The sequence below is a fragment of the Lactuca serriola genome, chromosome 9 (genome assembly GCF_051521515.1).
Source record: "Lactuca serriola cultivar US96UC23 chromosome 9, Lser_US96UC23_V15, whole genome shotgun sequence".
Classification (NCBI taxonomy): Eukaryota; Viridiplantae; Streptophyta; class Magnoliopsida; order Asterales; family Asteraceae; genus Lactuca; species Lactuca serriola.
The window spans coordinates 18,580,010-18,591,683 of record NC_136416.1 but is presented as its reverse complement, the minus strand read 5'-3'; the positions used below and the strand labels follow the sequence as shown (position 1 = coordinate 18,591,683).

The window sequence follows — 11,674 nt, the reverse complement described above, 5'->3', positions numbered from 1 at the left end:
AAGGGTAGATCTATGGTTTGGATCATCTGCATGCCCTGGAAAGCTTCTGTATGGATTAAGATCTAGGGGTACTCGGCGAGTTGCTTGAAGATGGGCAGGAACTCGACGAGTTGGAAGAACAACTCGGCGAGTTGGTTGAAGATAGCCTTGGACTCGGCGAGTCTGTTGTTGGACTCGACGAGTTTGGTCGTGAGGTCCTAACCTTTTTCTGTTTGAGCCGTGAATCGGTAAGTCAAGGGATGACTCGGTGAGTTGAGTGCGAGGGGACTCAAAGTTATGGGACTCGGTGAGTCTTGGGGTGACTCGGCGAGTTGAGTCGCGGATTGGGAAGTTCTGAGCATGGAGACTCGACGAGTCATCAGGTCGACTCGGCGAGTAGAGTCAGTCAGGAGGTTGACTTTGACTTTGACCAAGGGTTGACCAGTTGACTTTCAGGGGCATTTTGGTAATTGTTGGCATTTGTTTTGAGTTCAGTGTTGGTGTTGGCTAGTGGTGGAGACCGTGTCAGTGGCCGGAGTAGCTCGGTCTTATTTTTTCAGCCGGCAGTTGCGAGGTGAGTTATCCTCACTATATCGACAGGGTCTACGACACCAAGGACGACCCTTTATCGGATTGTGATCCGAGTATCGTTGTTATGTTATTGTTTTGCTATGTTTGCATCATGGTAGTTAGGATGGTATATGTTAGAGACCTGATTAAGGTCGGTATCCAGGTATATAGGATGATGCTATGCTAGTGACCGGTTAGGTCGGTATCCTGGTTAGGATGATGTTATGTTATGTGATCTGCTAGATCGGTTTGATTGGATGAGAATTGTTATATGATTAAATATTATGTGCACATAGTTGTTGGACTGCGGTTGAGTTGAGGCGGGTCCTACTTTGTGCTGTAGGCCAACATACCCAGGGCGGACCGGTTATCCCGAAGGCCCAGCGAGCGGTCCAGATAGGCTGTAGGCCCTAAGAGGGCGGACCAGACGTGCCGAGGCTCGGAGAGTAGACCAGGCCGACTGAAGGCCCAGTACGGGCGAACCAGTCATACTGTAGACTCAGAGAGTGGACCAGGTAGATTGAAGTCCCAGTGCGGGCGGACCAATCACATTGTAGACTCGATATATATGGCTAGACTCGAAGGGTGGACCAGGTGGACTGAAGTCCCGGTACGGCGGACCAATCACACAGTAGACCCGAAGTGCATGGCTATTCTGTGTTCTGTTATGATATGGCATGTTGTGCGTGTATGGTATATGTGGTTGGTATTTTGGGGGTATCTCACTAAGCTTTCGGGCTTACAGTTGTGGTTTAATGTTTTTCAGGTTCTTCAGGAGAACGTGGCAAGGCAAAGGCGTGATCGTACCGCTCCTCATGATTATGTTTTATGATGTGGTTCTGGGAAGACTCTGATAATAATTGTATTGAAAACCTTTTTGTAATAACTTTATGAAACCAGGTTGTTTTTGAAAAGTTTAAATTGTTTGAAATTTTTAGAGTGTTACATGTATAGCGGGCGAGGCCCAATGACAGGCGAGGTTTGGGAATAATAGATCTGTAAATCGAGCGGGCTCGATGTTGGGCGAGGCCCGATGTCGGGTGGGGGCCCAGTATGCGATTTATTATGTCTTGGTATGGGGTAGTTTGGGGAAATCACTAAGCTTTGTACTTCCTGTTTCCAGTTTATGTTTCAAGTACTTCCAGTAGTAAAGAGAATAGCTTGGGTTGATTGCATCACACACACCATTGGGATTTCGCATATGATATTTTACTTTGATTTTTATAACACTGATACATTGGATATATTTGACATGTATGGATGATAATTGAAATACTATTTTATCTATTTTAAAAATGAAATTTTTGGGACCATATTTTGGGGTGTTACAGTTGGAAGTAAAGTTGCTGATTTTTCGAAGATCAAATAAAGAAAAATAGAATTCATCACAAAACATTTGACACGAGTCATGTCAAATTAGGCATGGAGCTTCATACTGGTCATGTAGAATCCAAACGGGTCGTGTCCTTTTAGTGCATTCCCATATGGGGTTGTGTCAAATGAAGATTTGGGCCATTTTCAACATTGTACTTTGGAGATAGGTCAAAAGAAGGTAACATAATTTGGAACGACACACGGCCGTGCCAAATTACATATATTTGACACAGGGTCGTGTTAGACCCGTAACTGCCTATTTGCAATTTTTTATATGACCTATTTCAGGATTTTCAGCCATTCCATACATTATCTCTTATTCCATGCGAGCGAGGGGCGATTTTTGAAGAAGGATTTAACTATTAATTTTGAGAAGATCTTTTGGAAACATTTTATTTCATCTTTGTAAGCAAAATTTAGTACCTTAATTTCATTTATAAACTTGTTGATTTTGTTTTATTTATGTGTGACTAGAGCACTAGTTTCTCCAACTTTATGTTTGACTTTTTGGTTTTGATTTCAATCATATGACTTGATGTTTGCTTTCAATTTTTATCTAGTGAATTTGATTTTGTTTTAGTCGCATGTTTGATTCTGATTTTATCTTAGTGGCAATTTGAATTAGGGTTAAGTCATAACGTGATCCAATTGCAAAATCCGTAATTGTTTTGTGAATTAGATTAGGTAGCAATCACTAAACTGATTTCCATTGAATGAATTTAGTGTAAATCTTATTCACACACTCTCACGCTCCCGATCTTGTGAGGAGTATTGGGTGTTGTTGGGAACATTCAAATCAAACGTAATGCAACATTTTGATTTCTAACTAAGAGCTTGTTTAGATTTAAATTAGAATGTTAGGTTATTTTCAAAGAACATATTTTGAATTTGATAATTTGGTGAATGAGAAGTGTTAAGAGTTTGTTAACACTTTCAAGTACCAACATAAATAGAATTAAACGAATATAATGTCGTATTTGAATCACATCATACGTTGCGAGTTGAAATCCTTACATACATAGAGCTTGTTTTGAATCCATACATAGAATTAAATCAATGTGTCTATACATAAGATGTAAGTAATTGTCCTATGTATTTAGGGATCAAATGTGTTTCATTGTATTACTTTTTAGTGTATTTTAGTAGTGTATACGGAGTCATTTTATATCCCTATTATTTGTTGGGTTTGACACCCTAAAAGATATGTTGGTTTGACATTTTTTTAAATATTTTTATTAAACAAAAAACAATAAAGAAAAATATTATATAAGAGTAGAAATAATCATTTTCTATCTGATAATATCAATCAAAAAAAAAAAAAAACTATCGATATAGCATGTTGCAACGTTGTGATTGGTATCAAAGTTTAAAAACATACATACACATGTTATTGATTATCATTTGGGTTTAATACGTGGAACAAGCAACAACGTTTATTATTATACATTCTAAACAAACATAATTATTTATGAGTAGAAACAAACAAAAACTCAATCATGCCATATATATATAAACATGATCACATGTGATCTAAATCCATTATTTACAACCTCCAAAATTGGAAAAGTAAATGAAATTTTCTTGAAAGGCTAAACAAGAGGGGATGCATTTAGTTAACCGAAGTGCAAAGTCAAGCTCCAACTGCCAATATTTCATAAAGTAGCCAATAGAATAAGGGCCAAAATCGAAATGTTATATCTTTACTGCGTGTTTCCCACTCTCCCTGTGTGTATTCTACTCGAGTGGACACTGTAGTCAAGTGGAGTCTCTCTTTGCTCCTACTTTTTTTCTTCCCCCCATCCCCTTTATATATACACTCTCCCCCGTAATTCTCTTCGTTTCCTCCTCCCTCTCTCCTCCTCCTCTGGATCACACCGGAAGGAAGAAAAGAGAGGGAAATTTCCCGCCAAAATTCGCTCAAGAGTAGTTGATATTGCACAAAATTTCTTTGTTACTGGACCCCTTTCGATTTCTGTCGTTTCTTCAAGAAACCTTTCTACAAAATCCTTTGTATTGTTGGATATAATTGGTATTGTTTGTTCCAGTTTTGCTGCCTCCTTTGGGTTTTGTTGATCGCTTTTGTGATATGGAGGTGAAGAGTCCGTCGTCCGTACGATCGGCGGTGAAGTTCTCGGAGCATGTGGTGAGAACCAATAAGTTCGTTCAGGAAGAGTCGCTGGCGATGAAGCAGAGGGTGGTTAGGATCAGGCTGGTGGATCCCTACGCCACCGATTCGTCTGATGATGATGACGAAGGAGTGATGAAGAGAGTGAAGAAACATGTGTTTGAAATCAACGTTAACCCGCCATCTTCGAAATTCAAGCGAGATCGAAGCAGAAACAGGAGACACGTCAGGAGGAGTACCGGATCGATGGAGAAGAAGTACAGAGGTGTGCGGAGGCGGCCGTGGGGTCGTTGGGCGGCGGAGATCCGTGACCCGGGTAGAAGGAAGCGAGTTTGGTTGGGGACGTTTGATACCGCTGAGGAAGCGGCGACGGTGTACGACAAGGCCGCTGTTACATTGAAAGGTCATAACGCCGTTACGAACTTCCCTACGGTTTCGGTAACGGAAACCGTGATTGTCGAAGGTAAAAAACCTACAGTCACCACAACCTCCGGTGGCGATGACGACGGACAGGTCCACGACGGCGTCTTGTCGCCGACGTCTGTCCTCCCTTTTGACGACGAGTTATCGCCGTTTGCTGGCTTGCGATACAGTGACGTGGACGCTTTTGGATTCGACATAGATCTGTCGATCAATTTGCCGGATTTTACAGTTCCGGCGAAGTACCACACCGAGGAGTTTGGCGATTTTGACATCGATGATTTCCTCGTTGACGTTCGTTGAAACTATCCATAACTTTTTCTTTTTCCTGTTTTTAAGCATTAAAAAATTGAGCATTAGTAATTTACACAAGCATGGGTATAATGGGAAGTGCATATGGCCGATGGATATACGGATGTGCTGTATTATAATAGGTGGGAGAGTAGCTGATTCTGTCTCAGCAATTTTGTGTGTTGTAATTATCATAAGTAATAAAAACGGTTTTTGATAATTCCGTCTAAATAAAAATCAAGTTGCAATAAGTTCATCGTTATTATTATTATTATTTTTTTAATTTTTTTTGTAGCATAATTATTTATTTAATACAAAACTTTACTTAAAAATATGATTTTTCGTATATAGCTTGTCTTATGTTTATTGTTTGACATTTACATCCAACATATTTGACATTGGGACCTTATAATGTCAATTCCTTTAAAGTGATGTTTGTTGATTGAAAGTGTAGAAATTTCTCATAAAATATAAAAGCTAAAAAAAAAAACAATTCAATACTTACGAACATTACCAGATTTTATTGATTCCGATATTTTATATAAATTGAAAAAAAAAAGTTGATTAAAAGATGTTCAACTTTTATATTTAAATTTTAAATTGAAAAATATTTACGCAATACAATATATGAGATAACTCATCATAAGACATTGGTTTGGTTGGGACATTGACAACTCTAACTTTCTCATCAAGATATCAGTTATCATAACATTTTTTTTTAAATGATATATCACAATAATTGTTCTTTTTAATTCTACAATATACATATAACATCGTCATTTCATAGTTCCATTTCATTTGAAAAGGTATTTGGGAATTATGTTAAAGAATGTCATGATAACATTCATTTCAAACATTTAATTCACAATCAAACGCTTTATTGAGAATAAACTAAAATATTGTCCTTTTGTGCAATCAAAACTAAAATGTCAAATGTGATCAATTAATTTATGCATAATTTGATAGTTATATCACATTTCTAAAAGAAGTAAACTAAAATTATTTACTTTATAAAGGAAATTGTCAAATATATTCATTGTGTTGGATTTAAGTTTATCAGTGCCTACAACTTCGTAAATTACTTTATCAATTGACTATTATTATCAATCTTTTTACCGGCAATTTTTTTTTACTAAAACCGGTAGGTATGAGTCGGTATTATAACACCAGAAATTACTACATCACATATTACATCATTTTTAAGGCTACTTTATTTTATTTTGCTAGAAAAAAACTACCACACCACTTTAAAAAGGAAAAAAAGAATAAAAAGAATTGATTGCATTTTTTTTCTTAACTCTCACTGAGCTATGTAATCAGCATAACAAAATATATCATAACTAGAAATAGGCTAGTGTTCAAATGTTATAACATATGTTAAAAGATGCAATGTAAGAATAACATAATGGATGTTATGCCCGTACCAATCAATCTTAACCTAACATGAGCTAGGAAAAAAAAAGACATTATTCCTACGGTAAAAATTGTTTGTAATTATATTTAACGTTTAGATTATTATGTATTGGACGAAAACATTTGGATTGGTATGTTCCGATTACCATATTCATACTGTTTTGTTTTGCCGACTCTAATCAATATAATATCAAATAACTCCAAAATTAATCATCATATATATTTTTATAATCTAAATAGCATACATCAAATTAGTCAAAATATAAAATTATTATATATCTTTTATAAATATAGATTGACTCAGGGGTGACTAGTTGTAGTGTTGTGGAAGAATATAGAATAACGGAAGTATGAGGATTGAGGGGTCCATTGTAGATTTTATAAATAAGACATGGATTTCCATTGCTTGGAAGTGAAGCCTAGAATCTTTGAAAAGGGCAAAGATATATTACTCCCATTCATTTGGTGGTTTTTGTAGGCCTCTTAGTGGAATGGGTATCTTTTCGCCACCAATCATCATGATTAGGATCAACGCGAGACCACCAAATTTTGGAGGATAAATTTGTTCTATTGGATGAGTTGGCCATAGGTTAAAATGTAATTTATTTTTAAGATATATTTTTATTTTAATTCTCGGCAACTGCTCAATCACTATCAGCTCAACCACCCCTCCCCCTCCAACGTCATCATCCGTGGGTGCACACCCCACGGTCGATCTCTTTCTGCGTACATCAGATTCTTCTTCTAGCTCTTCCCAACACAACTCAACCACCCCCTCATTTTCTCTCTCTATCGACCTTCCTAGAACTACACTACCCAGGCACCCATTCTCTCCTTTGGCATCACCGGTGTGGCTTCAACATTAGGAATTTCAAAAAGAACACTAGAATGAGTGATCAAACCTAACTATCAATATTTATATTGAAAAAATATGGAGGAATACCTTCTCATGTTTCAAAAAGAACACTAGAATGAGATACGTATATTGAAAAAGGAGGAATAACTTATGATGTTTCAAAAAAGAACACTAGAATGAGTAATCAAAATTACCTACCGCTAGTCATATAAAAAATAAGGAGCGATAGTTCTTCCATCAATGTTCAAAGGTGGAACCAGAAAAAATCCAATGTGTATCACACGTGATTTTAAAGGTAGCACCACACCAAAAAATTTTCCTTATGCTGAAAAATAAAAGAGTAGCACTGGCTATCCCTAAAGCTTGAGTTCTGCTCCTATTAATGTTGTTGGAATCACCATAAAAATATCATCATGTGTTCAAGTATTTATCATTTTAATATTATATATATATATATATATATATATATATATATATATATATATATATATATATATATATATATATATATATTCGATTATATAAAGTTACAATTTTGTTCTATTGCAATATCCCGGTTTTACCTGGAAATATAAAGACTAAAGAGTAGCACTGACTATTCCTGAAACTCGAGTTCTCCTCCTATTAATGTTGTTAGGATTGCCACAAAAATGTCATTTGTTGAAGTATTTATCATTTTAATATTATATAATTTTGTTCCGATTATGTAAAGTTAAAAGTTTGTTCTATTATAGTACCCCTCGCCCGATCTACTTAAGGATTGTACGTTGTTTATACCATAAATCGCCAAATCCTATGATGGAATGCTGTGGAGTGTGGACATTTATCAGGCTTTTCTATATGAGTTTTCTTTGATATAAATAGGAAGTATGACATTAACATATTTTTTTTAATTTTAATTTTATTTTTTTGTTGAAAAAACATTAGTTTTTGTTAGAGTCGTCAAAATATAACCCAACCGACACAATAATAAATGGTTGGGTTGCATGTTGAAAATGTCTAATCTACTTGATTAAATGAGTTGGATTGAATTGAATTTTTTGACCTAATTTCAACATATATCAATATAAATTTCTCTTATTGTTTTGTTTTATTTTACTACTTTAATAATTGGTTAAAATATGATACTTCTAATTGGTTTCTTTTAATTTTAAATATAGCTTCAAGATGAGATAGAAGATGCTTCACTCATGAGGTTAATTACATTGCCTCATGTTTATATATGTTTATTTCTAATGTAATGAAATTTGTTGTAATGGTATCATTGTGTATCTAATATCCACAAATTTATGTTATAAAAGAATACAATACATAAATTGACATAAATCATATACACTGATAAATTATATTTGTTGCTTATAAAATAATACATATATTGACATACATTAGAGTAGTATATCTAGTATCATAAAAGTACATCTAAAGTGAAAGTGGAGTCGTGAAAATAAGAGTCACATCGTTTATAATTTAGATATTTTCAATGTTTTGACAGTTGATTTGTATTTGTTGTTGTATTTTTCTAAAACTTTTGGAGGATTATTAGAGTTTATAAGATATTTAAATTATTAGAGTTTATATCTTATTTTAAATTAATGTAATTTTATATTTTATTTACACTTTAAACATAAATTGATAAATCTAATTTCAACCCATTTATTAACCAAATTGGATTGGATTGAAATCTCAACTCATTTATTAAATGGAGTGGGTTGAATTGAGTTTTTTTAACACGTTTAATAACTGAGATGAAGTGAATCCAACTCAACTCAAGTCATTGCCATCCCTAATTTCTATCATGAAGTGGATAAATGATTCCTTCAAACAACAATAAATTTTAGACAATGAGCTGAGTGACGGTTGGGGTTAGGGTTGTGGCAGTGCTCATATTTTTAAATAATAAGGATAAGAATAATAATGTTAGGTGTATTTTCCTCTAATTTTATATTTTCATTGCATTTTAGTAGTTTTTTTTTTTGGAGAATATCATACATATCGCTATAAACTTTCAGAATTATGTTTATATTTTTGTAAAACTTCAAATTACGTATATAGTATATATCCATGTAAAACCTATAAACTCACATATATACCCAAATATTTAATTTAATGAAAATTAATATATTTAAAATTTTAAAAAATCATCTGTAAATTAGATTATAACTAGATTACTAAAATACCAATTTGTCATCTCTCCCATAATCAATATCGATATTCACTATATGATTATTTACGACTTGATTATTTGTCGTTTCATATTCTACATAGCAAAACTTCGATGATTGCATATTCCTAATTTATTGCTAAACAATATATTTCATCTCATAAAATTAATTTACTAGACCTATGGTTATTCACTTCTAAACAATTTTGTTCTTTCTCAGGTTCTTTAGTTAATCACGGATAAACTATTTTGAATATGGTGTCAATATTTTGTAACGATTCGTGAACTAATAGGTCGAGAATGACAATGTGCGATAAGGGTGCTATTGTAATGTTACATATTAATTATTTTTAAAATAAAAAATCAATTTAATGATGGTGTTTTTATTTTTTTAATATATTAAATATGATTAAATTAAATATTTGGATATATATATATATATATATATATATATATATATGTGTGTGTGTGTGTGTGTGTGTGTGTGTTTGTGTGATTTTAGAGGTTTTATAAGAATATATATGTAATTTGAAGTTTAATAAGGATATAGACGTAATTATTAAAGTTTATAATGATATAAATGAAATTTTTCCTAGTTCTTAATTCTTGCTTTTAGTTAATAGTTGGGACACTTGCATGTTTTGTTTAGAATGCCTAGTACTTCACCGTTGTTGAATTATTTTATAAGCATTACGGGTATGTGGAGTAAATGAGTTGTGGAAGCGAGCACAAATCATGGAGTAACGGAACTTTGGATCAATAGAACTTTGGAGAAATGAAGTTCTGGAGCATAAAAAAGAGAAGATGGACTGAACAAGTTGAAAAAGGAAGTTTAAATAAATAGTCCAAAGTTGTTGCACTTCATTACAATAAGGATTATGTTTAAAACGCGATCCATATTGCAGCGACATGGATCGTGTTTGTATTTTTTATCTCATATTCGGGAAATACATTTTAGGATTAAGATGAACTGGAGGTATAGTGAAGAATAATTCCATTTGGAATTTCTGCAAAAAGCACAGTCGTGTGCCAAAACTCACGACCATGAGTGCAAAAGGCGTGATCGTGAGTTTCCTCTAGAATTTTTCTTTCCATATACCAAATGAACTAAAATAGAGGGAACATGCTCATTTTCCATAGGGAGGGTTTTTCAAACTTCGTTGGGCGATTATCGATAATTTTTGGAGAATTTTGAAGACTTCTAATGATTGCAAACACTTTGATTTTCACTTTGTAAGCATTAAAAACTTTCAATCCCATTACTTTGTTTAATTTGTTTTTTGTCATGTGTGGCTAAAAACCTAGTTTCCAGTTTCTGTTCAAAACATGATGATCGTTTATTTGAAGCATATGACTTGATGGTTGATGTATGTTTCTATTCTAGTGATTGTGTTATTGTTTTAACGAGAATCCTTGAATTTGATTTGTGTTTAATTGGCCACTTATATGATTTGAGTTAATGTGTAGTTAATTTAATTTTAGGGCATCTAATTGTTCTATGGGATGCAATATTCATTTATATGATTTCTTATATATATATATATATATATATATATATATATATATATATATATATATATATATATATATATATATGAAAATTATGAAGTCATGGGATCCTTGGTATGGGATGCAATTCTTCTTTTATATCTCTTAGACAAAAGGTATTGATCCAACGTTACTAAGTGATTATAGACCGTTGATCTCATTGGGTGTTTATATAAAGTTATCACTCAACTTTTTATGGTTACGCTTAAGTGTGTGACTTTTGTTATGTAAGCAATCAAAAAGAATCATGAAAAACAACACAAGAATTTACGTGGTTTGGTCAATGTAACATATGTAACACCCCGACTCCCAAGAATAAATTTTAAAGTTTTATATTCATTATTAGAGACCTACTCGACGAGTTGGCTCCCCCAACTCGTCATGTAGAGACGAATATGTCTGCATGGTTAAGGGAACCTACTCGACGAGTTGGAGGACCCCAACTCGACGAGTAGAGGTTGTGCATGAAAATCTTAATTTTTAGGGTTTGCGCCCTATTTAAAGGACCTTAAGTCCTTCCTTCCAGCCTCCTTACCACCTTTTGAGTGTGTGTGTGAGGCTAAAAGTGTGTATTTGGTGCATTTCTTGAAGAGGTTTGAAGAGTTAGGAGCTTGGAACGAGAAGTGGCTTGTAGATCCAACATCTACGTCATTTTGGAATCCATTTGAAGTTAAAAAGTCATTACCTTGATCATTCTCTTACTAGATCTATTCATCCAAGAGTTTAGGGCCATTTCTAGATTATCCTTGAAGCATTTCTGATTTTGAGCATGATTTGAAGTTGTAACTTCAGCTCTGGACTCCTCTAGGCCCTCATTGACATAAAGCTTCAAGATTTATGAAGCCTTGGCCTTTCTCCTTTCCCTAAACATTTTCCTAAGGCTAGTTTTGAGTGTTTTAGCTTCTTGAAGCCTTGCATGCTTGTAAACTTAGCAACT

The 11,674-nt window shown here is 33.9% G+C and overlaps 1 protein-coding gene across 1 annotated transcript; it reads left to right on the top strand.

Moving 5' to 3' along the window:
• Nucleotides 1-3,715: 3,715 nt before the first annotated feature.
• On the top strand, nt 3,716-4,979 carry LOC145074777 (pathogenesis-related genes transcriptional activator PTI6-like). Its single transcript, XM_079021105.1, has one exon. It carries the CDS (start codon nt 4,010-4,012, stop codon nt 4,769-4,771), a length of 762 nt encoding a protein of 253 aa, XP_078877231.1. The 5' UTR covers nt 3,716-4,009; the 3' UTR covers nt 4,772-4,979.
• Nucleotides 4,980-11,674: the final 6,695 nt, after the last annotated feature.